General features: G+C 49.2%; 2 protein-coding genes across 6 annotated transcripts in view; one reads left to right on the top strand and one right to left on the bottom strand.

Moving 5' to 3' along the window:
* Window positions 1-15,700, bottom strand: part of SLC35F3 (solute carrier family 35 member F3) — a 416,207-nt gene that overhangs the window by 114,094 nt on the left and 286,413 nt on the right. The window contains exon 1 of one of the 5 annotated variants that reach the window (XM_017347734.4): window positions 3,578-3,789. The exons of the other annotated variants lie outside the window; for them this stretch is intronic. Coding sequence (XP_017203223.1) covers window positions 3,578-3,653 — 76 coding nt within the window. The 5' untranslated portion in view covers window positions 3,654-3,789. Of the gene's footprint in view, window positions 1-3,577; window positions 3,790-15,700 lie in introns of those variants that run through there. 5 annotated transcript variants of the gene reach the window in all.
* LOC100354805 (N-lysine methyltransferase KMT5A) lies at window positions 12,715-13,473 on the top strand. The gene has a single exon (XM_070055543.2). The coding sequence runs from the start codon at window positions 12,730-12,732 to the stop codon at window positions 13,462-13,464; it is 735 nt and encodes a 244-aa protein (XP_069911644.2). The 5' UTR covers window positions 12,715-12,729; the 3' UTR covers window positions 13,465-13,473.

Raw genomic sequence — 15,700 nt, 5'->3', positions numbered from 1 at the left:
TGCCCCTCAACAAGGCCTCCTGTCAGGAGCACCTCCTCACATCGCTCAGTTTCCAGCGTCCCTCTAATACTTCTTCCTTTCTTTCTTTTCTTCCTTCCTTTCTTTCCTTCCTTCCTTCCTTCCTTCCTTCCTTCCTTCCTTCCTTCCTTCCTTCCTTCCCTCCCTCCCTCCCTCCCTCCCTCCCTTCCTTCCTTCCTTCCTTCCTTCCTTCTTTCTTTCTCTCTTTTTTTTTGACAGGCAGAGTGGACAGTGAGAGAGAGAGAGAGAGAGAGAGAGAGACAGAGAGAAAGTTCTTCCTTTTTGCCATTGGTTCACACTCCAATGGCCGCTGTGGCTGGCGCGCTACGGCCGGCACACCGCGCTGATCCGATGGCAGGAGCCAGGTGCTTCTCCTGGTCTCCCATGCGGGTGCAGGGCCCAAGCACTTGGGCCATCCTCCACTGCACTCCCGGGCCACAGCAGAGAGCTGGACTGGAAGAGGGGCAACCGGGACAGAATCCGGTGCCCCGACTGGGACTAGAACCCGGTGTGCCGGCGCCACAAGGCGGAGGATTAGCCTAGTGAGCCGCGGCACCAGCCCCCTCTAATACTTTGTTCTAAGCTCTGTCCCAGAAACCCACCACCTTATGTTTGATAATTTATCTCTTTGTCACTTTCCCAATAGACTGAGGCTTCCTTGAGAAAATGAAGTTAACATTGTTTGCTTTTGCATTTCCAGGGCCTTGTTGAATTTTCACCGGACACACCATAGATGTGAAGTATTTGTTGACCAAATGAAGTCAACTCGTCCATTTCCCCGGGTCTGAGTTCAGCCAACCATTGTGTTTTCTATTTTGGTTTTATGTGCACCACATGCTAGGGCTTTCTAGCCTCCCTTAGATGACACACTCCACAACCTAATAAATGCTTCTTGCTGGCTGCACTCCATCCCTGTAGCTTGTCTGCCATTCGCATAGAAATAGCCACAGTGTGGGGACCACCTTGCACCGTGCATCCAAGCAAAATGAAGTGGCGCAACACTTCCAAAACAGGCATACAAGACGCAAATGGTTTAGAACAATAGACCAAAAGCCAAACAAACAAACAAACAAAAGACCCAGCACACAAAAGAACCAGACAGAGCGAAAGAACTATAGGTGAGCCAGGCAAACCAAACCAAGGGCAGGTTCTGCCAGGCCCTGGCCTGCAGACTTTTGCTGAAACACATATAGCGATCCCATGCACAAAGGACCTGGGGTTTCCTATTATCACTTCAGCTCTGCAGATGCCTCTAGAGACTGTCCCACTTGTGTACTTTCTGAGAACAACTTTGCCAAAACAGTGAGACAATCTGTGGCCGCAGGGTTGGCCAGGTACTTAGCAAACAACCACTGTGTACCAGGCGTGCATTCCCCAGCAGTCTGCTGAGCTAGGCTGTTTCCTTTACATTTGAGGAAACTGAGGCTCAGTGCTTGTGACTGACAGAAGTCGAACCATGTAAACGGCAGAGCCCAGTCTGGATCTTTCATCTGTCTCGTTCTTAGTTCAGTACATTTTGTCCTTACCCACAGGGACTTAGGCGAAATTGCTGATGAAAAGACCAAGCCCACAGCAAGGCAGTTGCTAGTGTCAGTGAGAACAGGAGAGTCAAAACTCACCCGGCAGTACCCCTAAGGTAATTCCCGTTTTCATTCCCTGAAGGCAACCTCCAGGCATGGCAACAGGGGAGTAGCTGTGCCTGGCATGTCACTTACTGCCTCCTGCAGCGTTTCTGAGGCCACAGCACCCACCTCAGGCTGTCTCACTATCCATGTCCAGCCCTACTCTCAATGCAGCTTAGACTTGCCCAGCCTGAGGCCGGCTGGCGGTTCCAAGGGAGACCACCTGCTGCTGGGAAGCAGAGCTGGTCCATCTTGCTAGCAGGTGGGATGTGGTGGGAAGGGATGGGGCATTAGCTCCCCTAAGGGCAGTAAATATCCAATCTTTCCCCTCCAGGACTCCACACACACACACACACACACACACCTGGGCCTCCTGAGAGGAGGCTTAGAAACACACAGATAACACCAGCACAGGTTTAGGTGTAGGTGGTTAAGTCTTTCCAGAGATTGTCCTTGGCAAGAGGACCGACCTCTAAGGAGAGCATGGTGAGACACGGGAGTGCGGGTCAGTGCAACCCATGTTCCAAGAAAAGCCGAGGTTTGGCTCAGACAGTGCAGGGTTGTGCTCCTGCTTCACCACCTCCATGCTCTAGGTCTTGGACCAGTCCTTCCACCTTCCGGAACTCACAATCCTCATCTGTAAGAGGTGGGTACTGTAAGCAGGTCGGTAACTGGCAAGCCTTCCTGGGCGGGCTGAACTCGGAACGTACACCTGTCCCAACTAGGAACTTATGCCCGTCCCGTGGCCTCAGTCTTGCTCTCATTGGTTTTCAGCCTTATGTAACGACCAGGAACCCATAGCGGCCACAGCGTCCTGGGGAGCTTGGAGAGGTGCGAGTTCCAGCTGCAGTCCCAAGGGAAGGGCAGAAGCCAGGCTCCTCCTCTCTAAGCCACCCCTCACTTGCTGCTTGCACTATTGGGCTCTCTTAGCTCAAGATAAGCCAGGAGGGTGTGGAAGTTCCTGGGACGGAGGGTGATCTGCCTGCCCCGGGCTCCTTGGCTGTCCCTTCCCAGTCTGCATCTGATTGACAGGTTCAGCTCTAGGGTGAGGTGGTCATCCCAGCTCTGCCCTCCGGGAGAGGAGCTCAGGATTAAGATGGTTCTTTCTGCTCAGTCACCACTGAAGAGCCACAGCCTCTTTGGCGCCAGCAGAAAAACCACTATGTCTGAGCAAGGCCCAGCTGTCCTCCTGGGCTTCTTCCCCTCCTGCTCTCTCCGTCACATCCCCTGAGTAGGGGCGGCTCCCAGCACCAGGGGCAATGTGGAGGTTGAGGACACAGGCCCGGGACCTGCAATAGTCCCTCTGGCTCCCCTCTAGAGCTGGCCTGGGAACGGGCCTGTTTACAGGCTAGGGGTGGCTTTGCCCTCACCTGTGGGCCCCGCCCATTCTCACAGAGCTGGACGATGACTTTGTGGGTTGGCCTGGGGGTTTCAGGGCCTCCTGGGGTCCAAAAAGTCTCCCAAGGCGGCTGCAGTCCTGGACAACACCTCTGGCCTCCCCGGATATGGGTTCTGAGCAGGAATGCTCCAGACCCAGGCATCTCAAGTGTGTGTGTTGGGGGGCATGAGGGTGGAGATGGGTGGGGGGTACAGGTTACCGTCTGGGCATCCCCCCCGCCACCCCAGCCAGACATGCGCCCCAGGGCAGGCAGGGAGGGAGCCAAGGGTGCAGCTGCTGCCAGATGTGCAGGGGGCTGCCCAGAAAGAAGCCAGGTGCTGGGCGCAGCAGCTCCCTCACCCGCTCCTCGGCAGGGAGTGCAGGGCAGCCCCCAGCGCTGCCAAGTCCCCCCACGCAGGCAGCGCCGCGCTGCACTGCAGAGCCGCGTACTGGGGGAAGCAGCCAGCCCCGCGCCTCGCAGCCAGGCAGCCCGTCCGGGGATGGCAGGGACTCCCGCGTCGGACCCCGCCGCCCCCGGGGCGCGGCGGCCCCGCGTTACCTTCCACTTTGGTGAGGGTCAGGACCGGACTGTTGCAGGCGCTGAGCGGAGCCACCCGGGCCGAGTGCTTCTTCATGATGAGCCGGCCGCCTGCAGGAGCGCTGCCGCTGATCGCCTACATCCTGGGGCCGGCTGAGCGCGCCTCTCCGGGGCCCGTGGCCAACGCGGCCCTCCTCCGCGGGCGAGCGAGAGCAGGTCGCGGGTCGCAGTCCCGGGCCCCCGGGGCTGCCCGCCGGGCTCCGGTCGCCGCGCTGCTCACTGCGGCTGCCGCCCCGCCGCGCACATCCTCCCCACCGCGCAGCCACTCCACACAGGCACACGCACAGCCTCCTACTCGGAGGTTGCTGCAAACTCCAACGTCACGTACAAGTGCACTCCCCACTCCCACCCGGTCAGCTCACCTGCTCCGCCCCCCGCCCTAGGAAGCCCCGCTCCGCGGACCGCGGCCCTCCCTTCTGCCGCCCAGCCAAGACCGGCTACAGCCTCAGGCCACCACCTCCCTCAAACAGCGCTTTGTGTGACGGGCGCCTAAGAAGGGAGCCCCTGAGAACTCAACGCCTCAGTGTTGCACAAGTTTAGAAAGGGAGGTGTTTGACTTTGGGTTGAGAGTTGACTCATGCCTGCAGCAAAGTCCCACATTGCTTTCCAGGGGAAAAAGCCAAGCTCACCGCAGCTACTTCTCCTCTGGAAGCACCTTAGTCAGTCTGCCCCTGAGGACAGCTCTTTTTGGGGGGAAGAAGATGCAAAACTCACAGAAGCAAAACCACCACAAGAAAACAAAGGCTTGAGGAGAGCCGTGCACCTGCTCACTGCTTCAGTCTGGAAGAGCCAACATGCCTGTGGAGCCAGAACATTGTTTCTGCCCAGCGCTCAGGTTCTTGCAGCTGCTGAAAGTCTGGTGTTTGCTAGCATGCTCACTGGCCTCTCTGCTCTCCCTCAGACCCCGCTACAAGCTGCCGGCCAATGGTGCTTGTGAAAAAGCAACAGGAGCACTGGCTGCAGTGATCTGAGTGACCGTTCAGGCCAGAAAGAGCATTTATCACCATGACAGTGCATCATCCAAGATACCTGGCTGTCACCCCTGCAGGTAGGATGCCCAGGGCCTTTTGGGCATTGCATTCACACACTCAACCACCAGCTTTGATCCTAGACTCCACTGAGAACCGGAAGGAGCAGTTGACCTGCAGAGTGGATTTTATTAGGTTCCCATCAGAGTTTCAGAACCTCCCATGCTACCTAGCTTCCTGTCTCAGTGTTGCCTTGTATTGTTCCATTCTATTCCCCTGCAAGGGTAACTCAGTGGGGTGGCACAGGGGGAGGGTGACCCCAGAGCAGTATAATTTCCCTAGCTTGGCACCTACCAGCTGTTTCTGGAGACATCCACCTGCATACCCCCAGGTCTCCACCAGAAGTGGCTCGTAGACGTTGCCCTTGGGAGGTTCTTGTTATTATCTGTCCTCTTGAACAGCTATGATGAATAGAATGACCCTGAGTCTGCAGGAGACCAGGCCTTCTCAGACTTGCTTTCCTATCACTACATCTAAGGCAAGGTTTTCATGGTCCCTACAGAGCCCTCTAGTGGTGGCCTCCACATGATACACCTGTCACAGGCAGCTTGTCCCAAGATGCCTGGTGGTGATACTATAAGGAAGTCATTGCCTTCTTTGGAAATAAGCTTAAAGCAAGAGAACTTTATATTGTGCATTAGAGCATTTTATTGCAAAATAATGCTATGTATTGTTTCATTGAGTTCAGGCATAAACATTTGCTGTATACAGAACTACAACAAGTATAACATAACAGTATTAGTTTCTGAGCACTTCCTTTGTGTCAGATACTGTGTTCAATGCTTTACATAAATCATTTCCTTCCCTACTTTCAGCAGTTATGTCAGGTCATCTTATCTTGTTTCACAGAAGAGGAAACTGAGGCTCAGAGAGATTACATAAAAGATCCCAGGGCATAGAGTGACCAACTAGCTGAGGAGGAAGGGATTTATATCCGAGCCTGAAGAATTAAAAACCCTGCAAAATGAAAAAAGTCTACACAACTAATCCAAGTCAGGTGAGATGCATGGCAGGTAATCTATAACACGAGTCCTTTCAATTGCATGTGACTTTGACAGATTTCATCGTGTACATGGATCTATACACTCCTGGCAAACCTGGGCTGGCACTTGTCCGGGTCTCCTCCTGTACTTCACTTTGGCCTCTGTACTCATTCTACTGGCAAATCTGGGTAAATCACAACAAAAAGTTCACTCTATATATTGTCTTTTTAAAATGCTTACTTTCTATGAATTGCAATATTCCATGTAAATTAAATAGTTAGCAGTTAAAATTGTTAAATCCACCATCACCAACTTCACTTGTGAAATAATTATTACCTAAACCCTTTTTCCCCCTGTAGGTTACCCCAGGGTACCTGGGAAGTTGTCACTTCCTCATGCCTGTGAACTTCTGCTTGCCAGAGAAAAGTCACCCATTGTCATGTCAACCTCTTCCCTCTGAGTACTGTGCACTATGTCTTTCTTTAAGTTTCTATACTCAGCTCCATCCAATCTGTGTGCCCTCTCAACATGTGTTTACCCAAAACACCACTGCTGTCTCTTCCCCACAGACCTCTGAAATTCCCACTCCTTCCCACATGAGGAGTTGTCTGCCTGCCTGATCTCCTGAGTACTGACAGTCCTTAAGTGAACATTTCTTTTGGGAGTGGGATGTATGAAGACACATATCTTGAAAAATCACAGGAAAGGATCTAGCAAGTTAAAGATGCTCTATTGAATGAGCATGAACTAGCATTTAGAGAATTCCAACTACTTAAAACTTCATGCTGGAGTTAGGCTACTGTGGCTTAGCTCACAGATACTTAGAAAATTGTCCAAGCTCCTGACTTAAAAACTCAAATATAAAAAAAAGGTGCTAATGATTCCTCGAATGAAGAGAGAAGAGAACCTGTAAAGTATCAAGAGAAACAGCACTGTAAAATAATGCCCCAGGAGGTGGATGTGTCATTTGACCTCTGACCCCTATTCTTTAGAGGTAACACCATGAGCTAACCTGAACGACATCATTGAGAACTTGTCTTAAATTTACTATTACAGGAATTTATCTGGAAGGGGCATTAGGGGGGAGTTTTCAGGTCACACCTGTTAAGCAGATCTTCCTTGTCATCTTTTTGAAAAGTGTACAGTGCAACAGTTTGCATATCAAAGGCCAACGATTTCCTTGGCTCTGTGTGAGATGGCAGAAAGCCTGCTTTTGATCCCGAATACCACTCTCTCGTTTGGTTTTTCAGTGTTGTGGCTGGGGAGCAGAGAGGCTATTTAATGACCATTCACAGTGATCTGGTCTGGTAGACCTATAAACAGTGGGCTGGGATTTGTGTTCTCAGCATTACAATCTGACCACTGAAGTGGGGTTGCTGAGTAGATAAGAAGGTGACACGTTTTTGATACAGAACTTATAGACCATGAGCTTGTATTTTGCAGTTCTTGCCTCCTCTCCACTCTCCACAAGCGAACCAAAGAGAAGGGAAGTGAAAGACTAGTCCTAGACAAGGAATGAGTGAAATGGCCAGTTTCTCCTACCACCCAAGTGGTCACTGCAACTCACACAGCAAGTGCCCAGTCCTGGTCCTTTAGGAAGGGAAAGTGAACCAATCTGGGGCAAATCATCAGGAAAGGGGTAGCTCTGTTGGATATGGCTGACTTCTCGAGTTCTGGAAGCATACCATTCTCCTCCCTGGTTCTGGATTCCCAGTCCTTGGGCTGTACTCAGGTCCCACCCTCATAACATGCATGCATTGCCTGAATGATCTGGTCTGTCCTTTACTGGACTGGCTCACGCTTCTGCCTCCCTGGGGGCTGCTGGTCTGTTCTTTCCCAAGGAGTAGAACATTAATTTCTATGGTCCCACTGCACTGTTCCAAGAAGGCACCCACCTGTTTGCTGGGGCTAAGGAGTACTTAGGATTCCCTTCAGATCAACACAGTATGGAAGATGTCTTTAGACAGCAGCCAGCAGCTTCACTCTAACTCACCAGTTTGAAGTGGTCCATCTCAAGTGGCCATTTGGTCTCTTTGGACTCAGTTTTCTAATTTGGGCATGAGAGGCATGGGCCCACTGACAATTTTCAAACTGTGCTTCTTGGTCTCTGCAAAGCCACTCTGCTTTTAACAGCTGGGATTCCATGCTGGATTTGGTTTGTAAAAAAAGTGTTACTGCTAAAAGAAAGTTTAGAAAACCAGTGACTAGATAATCTTCCAGATCCTGTTTGGATTTAAGATTTGGAGGGTATGAAATTGTCTTGTCACTGCCTCCAAAAATCTTAAAAGAATGTTATCCTTTGGAAATATCTGGAGTTAGTTAAGCAGACACTTGCTTTAAGTGATTTTCTCACTTCACTGACATAGTCAGAAGTTCATTTTATATTTGTGAAAAGTTGGACACTAAAAAGGGTAAATTAATACTGTGAAGAATTGCAATACTGTGCTGAAGTTTCAGACTGGGTTAACTAATGTGTTCACTTAACTGGGTTAACTGACATGTTCTTTTGAAAACCATAGCTGGATTTTAAAATTTTTATAATTTATTTAGAAAACATTAAAAATGAATTAAAATACATTAATTAGAATAAGGCATACAATGAATAAATATAAATTCAATACATAAAAATTCATAAAAGGAACTATATAGATACAGTTTATAGTAAAATGCTTTCTTAGTCAGGGGTTCATTTACATGATCAAAAGGTGCACAATAAAATGAGCAAATTTTTTCATTTGTAAAGTATATATCAGTACTAAAAACTGAGAATAATATTTTACCTCATAATCCTGACACATAAGTCTGAATGCACGTGTGTGCATGTACATACATAATGCTATATATATATATATATAAAGTGTGTGTACATAGATAAGCACAAGTCTGCACACATTTGTGTATACATACATGCCATTTATTTAGACACTCAAATGCATGTATTTCTGATGAAACTAGTAATAAAATAGGAATGTGAGCATTCCTACTTTATTAAATTATTCTGTTCTGTTTATTAATAAAAATGCTTATTATGATCAAAAAAGTTGACTTTTATTATGGCTCACCCATGGGATCATAACCCACATAGTTTGAAAAATACTGTGTGGTCTGGCACTGTGGTGTGGCAGGTTAAGCCACTGCCTGCAGTTTCTGCATCCCACATGGGTGCTGGTTTGAATCCTACTTTCTCCACTTCTGATCCAGCTCCCTGCTAATGTGTCTGGGAAAGCAGTGGAAGATGGCCCAAGTGATCCTGGCTCCTAGCTTTGGCCTGGCCCAGCTCAAACTGTTGTGGCCATTTGGGGAGAGAACCAGTAGATGGGAAATCTCTGTCTCTGTCCCTTTCCCTCTCTCTCTCTGTCTCCCCCACCCCCAACTCTGTAAGTTTGCCTTTCAAATAAACAAATCGATCTTTTAAAAAATACTGTGAAAAGTACATCTGTTGTAAGTTATATGAAGATCTTTATTTGGTTGGTTCAAAATAAATAATAAAAATATGAAATTCGAACTGTGGTTTTCAATAGTTAGATAACAAGCCACTTCAATTAATTCACTCTGAAATATCAGCACCATTTTATACTTCTCCACAATATTAAAGAGTAAGAACAACAAATTATTTTCATGGTTATCAGTGTTTAAAAATAATCACTTAAAGCGGTTCCAGGGACCAGAAATGAAGTTTCTCCCAAATATGTCAGTCATAGCATCCCGAAGCTTTTAGAGTAGAACAAGCACTGGCATTTCCTACAGGACAGAAAGTCTCATGGTGGCAAAGAAACGGAGCGCCATGCACTGGGCAGCTCATCCCCCCAGCCGGCAGGAATCATCGATATCCTTCTCAGTAACTCCAAGTGCAAGGGCAGGGAAATAAGAACCATCAGACAGGCCCTTGATGACCTTCCCCTTCCTCCCATGCTGTCTCTTCTTCCCCAGGCAGCAAGGTGCTTCAGAGGACACACTCAGGCTCATTAGGGTCCCACTAGTAGTCCCTGTCCTCTTTCTCTAGGGAGGAAAGGTTGGAGAACTCCGGTTAGGGACAGGACACTGAGAGGCGGGCCACTCCAAATACGCCCAGGGCTGTCCCATGAGGATGAGGCAACAGCTGGCCCCGTGGCCACCCTAGCACCAAGAGTCAGGATCATGATGAACAAAAGCAGAGACAAGGGGATGGGAATGGGGAGTCTGTTTGTTTCCATTGTGATTCCTAGTCAAGGGCCTATCATGTGCTCAGCTGCAGATACCAGGTCCTCTGGAGGACCAAGCCAAAGGCACACAGGGTCTGAGCAGGGCCAGCTGCCCTGAGACAGCAGCATAGCCAGGAGAGAGCTGCTGGGAGTGACAACTAGGGGGGGCCGGGGTTGCCTTTCTGGGAATAGTCAAGAGATCTAGCAGAGTGGACGGCACAGAGAATGGTGGTGTGGTGGGATTAATACTGGGTCTAGGAGATAACAGAGAAATGAGATTCCCTTCCTACCTCAGGAAACGAACATGTTGGTTTCACAAACTCTTTTCCACAGAGGGAATCAGTAGGAGGACACTGCTTATAAATACATGGCTTCACTTGGACAGGCTGTTCAATCTCTCCAGGCTCAGTTATCTCATCTTTAAAATGTACATGATAATAATATCTACTTTATAGCGCTGTTATGAAGATGAAAAGAATTAATATACATGAAGTTTTTATAACAGTACCTAGTAATGAGTAAGACCCAATACACATGGGACATTAGGCTCAGTCTGTCCCACCCAGGTCTGTAATGGGGAGAGGCTATCTCTGATTTCTGGTATTTCTTATCAAGTAGGTGCTCAAAGCAGGAACGAAGGAAGGAAGAACAGGTGGAAGGAATGAGCAGGTATATTACCAGGACCCAGAATCCTGGGGTCTTCTAGAACTGTCTTGTCTGCTTCATTCTTCTCCCTCTGTCCTTGTCTGCCTGCATGGGGACAGGCATGATGAAGCCGTGTTGGCAGATTCCCTTTGCTCTAAACCACGTCTCCGCCTCACTCCCCGGCTTGATCTCAGAGAAAGTGTTTTTTGAAGACTGGGGCACTGGACTCAAGGTGAGGAGAGAGATGTGATGCCATTTAGTTCAGAAATAGCTGCCTGCTAGTGTTCCGGATGACTCATCGACCACAGCTGGCCTCCAGTCAGATTCCCCCACTCTTCCTCCTCTGCGGAGTGGGAACTAGAATACTGACCTAAATCAGATCCTTGCCGATGCCAGGAGGCGACTTCCCTGGCTTGTGTTTGTTCCCAAGGGTGAATCAAGGGGACTGGAAAGGTCCTGGCTGCTCCTTAGTTACTCCTGCACACAGTGCTGGCCAGCACCCTTGGGCAATGTCTCCTTCCACGAGGACCACAGAGGCTCCAGGCTGGGTAGGTGGGGTTTCGGAAGCCCTGCCTGCTGGGATAGGCACCGTGCATCTGCCCTTTGCTCCTCTGAAGGCAGCCATCACCTTCTGCCCTGCCCTGGAGTTATCTGTACATTTGCTGCAGCTTCCTGCCGGGCGGTCAGTCCTCCCAGACAGACACCTAGCCCATGAACAGGGGCTCAACAATCACCTCTGAATCAATGAATGGAAGGAAAGTCATGAGGGCGGAAAGAACAAGAACTTGCCAGGAATCTGGGGGCAGGGGCAGGTGGTGCCAGGCTCAGCTTCCGGAATCAGCCCTGGAAATAGCCCTTCAGGAACCAGTTAAGTCCTGCCCCTCCACAAAGGATCTTGCACAAAGAGAATGCCCTTGGTATGGACTACCTCTGGGCACCCTGTTCTCAGGAACGCTGTCCCCAGCTGGCTTCTTTGCTTAGCCCAAGGACCTGGCACACGTCCCTGACTCCTTGGTTAGGATCATGTCTCTAGGAAATAACAGGCCCCCATAATGTCGCCCTGTGCTGGCAGAACCTCTTGGGAAGTATATTCTGCTACCTGCTCAGTTAGGGGTAGCTTTCTGGACTTCTAGGCCCTAAAATCCTCTTCCTGCTGGGTTTGCTTTCCTGAAATCTTGGTCAGATTTTTTTTTTTTTTTTGCTCCTAGGGGTGAAGGTGGGGGGATCTTTCCCCTGGATATTGGTGCACCCCTCTCTCCATCCCAAAGCACAACCTTCTCACAACAGCGGGTTTGATTCTCGGCCAAGTTTTTCTCCCTGGAAGCCCTCAGGCCATGTCTCAGGCTCCTCACTGGTTTCTGCTCCCCAGGCTGGTTCCAGAGCAAGGCTGGAGATCCAGCAAACCCCAAAGAGTGGAGCAGGAGGAAGTGTGAGTATGAGTCTAGCATTCCTGATGCTACCTGTTCCCCAGCATTCAGGAGAATGCTATTCATTGCAGAATAGGCTTTTATGAAGTGCCTGCTCTCTTTTTGGTACTGTGTTTCTGCTCGGTGACAGCGAAGGGGCATTCTGGTCAATGACACCTCAGGAAAGCATGCTATTCTAAGACCATTACTTCACAGCATTGTGAGCAAGCCCACTGTAATTGTCTGGAACACAAAGGGTGGGAGTAAAAATTTTGCATGTTACAGATTGCCAGATGACCCCATTGGCAAAAAATGGGAAATTCTCTAAAGAAACGATTGTGTCTACTCATTAACAAGCATTCAAGGTGGCTAGCTATCACATTCAGTTGTCACAGGACTTCTGGTCACCGACGCTGGGTATTTGGAGCCATATGTATTCATAAGAAACTGCACTAGTCCCCGCGTCCCTGGCTCCGGGCTGCCCGGGGCTGCAGCGGCGGCGCGCGGGTGCCGGGCCCTGCTCGCAGGCCATGGGGGAAAGGGGCGCCTTGGGGCGCCTTCGGCCCTTCCCGGGGGGCGCCGCGGTGGGGCTGGTGGCCCGGCTGCGACGGCGGCGGCAGCGGCGAGGGCGAGGGTGCGGGGGCGCGCCGCCATGGGCCTGGCCGGGCTGCAGGAGAATGTGTTTGCCCGGCAGTCCAAGATCTGTTCCTACATGAGCCCGAACAAGTGCTCTGGAGTGCGCTCCCCGCTGCAGGATGACAACTCCGTTGCGCACTACGAAGCCAAGTGCCCGGGGAGACCGTTAGCCGGGATCTACAGGAGGCGAGAAGAGAAGAGAAGAGGAGTGGTGGGAACGCCGTACGAAGTTCCATGAAGTCCGAGGAACAGAAGCTCAGAGACGCCAGGAGAGGCCCCCTGGCACCTTTTCCAAACCAAAAACCTCAAGCAGCAGAACCTCCAAAACCTCCAGCCTTGTCTTGTGACTCTCCCGGTGCAGCTGGCGCCAAGCCAACCCTGAAGAAGCCCCTCAAGGGCAGACAGACCCCTCGGGAAAAATCTCAAGGAAAACCCCAACAGAATCGCAAACTCACGGATTTCTACCCTGTCCGAAGGAGCTCCAGGAAGAGCAAAGCCGAGCTGCAGTCCGAAAAGCGGAAAAGAATAGATGAATTGATCCGGAGCGGGAAGGAAGAAGGGATGAAGATTGACCTCATCGACGGCAAAGGCAGGGGCGTAATTGCCACCAAGCAGTTCTCCCGGGGCGACTTTGTGGTGGAGTACCACGGCGACCTCATCGAGATCACCGATGCCAAGAAGCGTGAGGCTCTGTACGCCCAGGACCCCTCCACGGGCTGCTACATGTACTATTTCCAGTATCTGAGCAAAACCTACTGCGTGGACGCCACGCGCGAGACCAACCGCCTGGGACGGCTGATCAACCACAGCAAGTGCGGGAACTGCCAGACCAAACTACACGACATCGACGGCGTGCCCCACCTCATCCTCATCGCCGCGCGGGACATCGCGGCAGGGGAGGAGCTGCTCTACGACTACGGGGACCGCAGCAAGGCCTCCATCGAAGCCCACCCCTGGCTGAAGCACTGACCGCCGCCCGCCGCCAGCCCCCTCCAAAGGACAAAGTGCCCTCAAAGGGAATGGGTTTTTGTTTTGTTTTGTTTTGTTTTGTTTTGTTTTGTTTTGTTTTACACTTAGTCTTAGCAGATTACTTCAGATGTTTTTAAAAAGTATATTAAGATGCATTTTCACTGTAGTATTTAAAGATCAGTTACAGGTTTCCAAGATGGACTTGAACAGATGGCCTTATATTACCAAAACTTTTATATTCTAGTTGTTTTTGTACCTTTTTTGCATACAAGTCGAACGTCTGTGCTTCCCCGTGCATGCGGTCAAAGACGGCACAGGTTTTAGATGAAAAAGTCGAAGAGAAGCAGGGAGCCGGGCGGGTCTCCGGCCTGCAGGTGCGGAGCCAGGCCCTGCCCGCCTGCCTGCTGCCTGCCCCGGGGCGTTCCAAGCTCTTGTTCTCCCCGCGGCGACTCGACAGGCACGTTTAAGTGTATGAATATTTTTTAAAGGGTTTCACAAAGCTTTCTCAAAAGCTTCCTGGCCCCGGGGCCCGCGAGCACAGGCCTGGCGTCAACTCCTCTTCCACGGGCTGTGAGCAGGCTGGAGGCAGGCCGGGGAGGCGCCTCCCTATGCTGCCCGGGCAGGGTTTCTGAAACTGGGTTATTAATTCTTTATAGAAATGTGAACACTGAGTTTACTTAAAAAATTTTTTAAATGCTTAAAAAAAAAGCAAAAAAAAATTAAAAAAGAAAAAAGGCAAAAAAAAAAAAACCCACAGAAAAAGCTTACATGTATATAGGTCTTGAAGTGAGTGAAGTGGCTGCATTTTTTTGTTCTGGGTTTCTTTGCTTTGTTTCTGCAGGCAAGATTTGAGATGGTATTCTATTCTAATCAAAAATAAAGTTTTTGTAGTGGAAAAAAAAGAAACTGCACTAGTCAACAGAAGTGTGAGTGAAAGACACAAGGAGAGAGAGAGAGAGTGTGTGTTGCCCTATAACTTAATCAGTTTGGGCAACACACCTCACTTTTTGCAAAGCTAACAAACCAATATTCTGCTGAGTGCAAGGATGTTCTTCGCTGTGGGATTGAGAAAGAGGGTCTGCAAATGTTGCACAAGAAAGAGGCTAGACGTCTGGAGGTACATCCTGCTCCTGATTGAGCTGGTGGGGTCATATTTTTCCCCAAGGCTGGCCTGGTACATACAGGGCAAGAGGTCACTTAGTCCCCATGATTTCTCTGGAGATCCCGACAGGGCTTAGAGGGCTAAACAAATGCATAGTTTGTTCCTAAAATTATCTAGCTGGTGTCAGAGTATTCTGGCTTGTGGATTCCCAAAGTACGTTCTCACAAATAACTCCTCAGGCCCTTTGACAGAAGTGGGCTTGCCAGGGTTCCCCTGGGTGTATATGAAGCCATGTGTTAGAGCCCTGGCGACTGCGAGCAACCCAGAGCACTCAGCCGGAGAACCAGGCTCAGCTGTCACAGCACATCAACACAGTAATGATGTTCCCTCTCAAGGGAACCTTTTGAAATCAGCTCATTTAAATCTGTTCTTGTACTTTTGTCAATTTTGATTTAAGATGATTATCCTTGGGAATTTTATGTACTGCTGACAGTAAAAATTGGCACACCTTTTCTGAAAGTTGTCAATATATATAAAAGTCCTTAAAAATAAGATTTTGTAGCTTATGATCCACTATTTCCATTTTAGGATATTTTTCCTCAAGAAATAATCTGATATCAATACAGATATATTACCAATATGATCATCCAAGTTGTAATACTAGTTGTAGATTGCACACAAGAAAGAGATGGGAAGTGAAGTATGGTGTATTTACATGAAAGAATATAGCATAGCCTATAAAACATTATTGAACAACAGAGAAAAGGCTAAGAAGGAAAAACAAGGCACGCACCTTATATCCAACATGCTCTTTATATAAATATGTCACATAGTCTTGTCATTCAATATCTAAGAGTATATATATTATCTATATCTGTCTATATAATAGATATTCCAAAAAACTGAACAGGCTTCCAATTAGGTTTTAAATGTTTGTGTTTTCTAACTACCTCAAATAAAAATAGTGATTCATTCACTTTCTCCTTGAGACTTCTCCACAAGATAAGATTGTCTATTTTAGAAGTTCAGTTTTCTGGGAGTTCGGGTTGAGACTAATCTTAATGCTTAATAATAGCTTAAGGCTTAAGGGGCTTTAAATACAAATATATTTAACTACAAATGCTAATTAAAAAT

This window comes from Oryctolagus cuniculus, chromosome 13 (assembly GCF_051225735.1).
Source record: "Oryctolagus cuniculus isolate XC-2025 breed Fujian yellow rabbit chromosome 13, ASM5122573v1, whole genome shotgun sequence".
NCBI classification, from domain to species: Eukaryota; Metazoa; Chordata; class Mammalia; order Lagomorpha; family Leporidae; genus Oryctolagus; species Oryctolagus cuniculus.
The sequence above is the reverse complement of the archived record's forward strand: the minus strand, read 5'-3'. Positions and strand labels throughout refer to the sequence as shown.

Bases quoted from the DNA above. Each gene is read 5' to 3' on its own strand.
- LOC100354805 (XM_070055543.2), top strand. From the start codon at position 12,730: ATGAAGTCCGAGGAACAGAAGCTCAGAGACGCCAGGAGAGGCCCCCTG.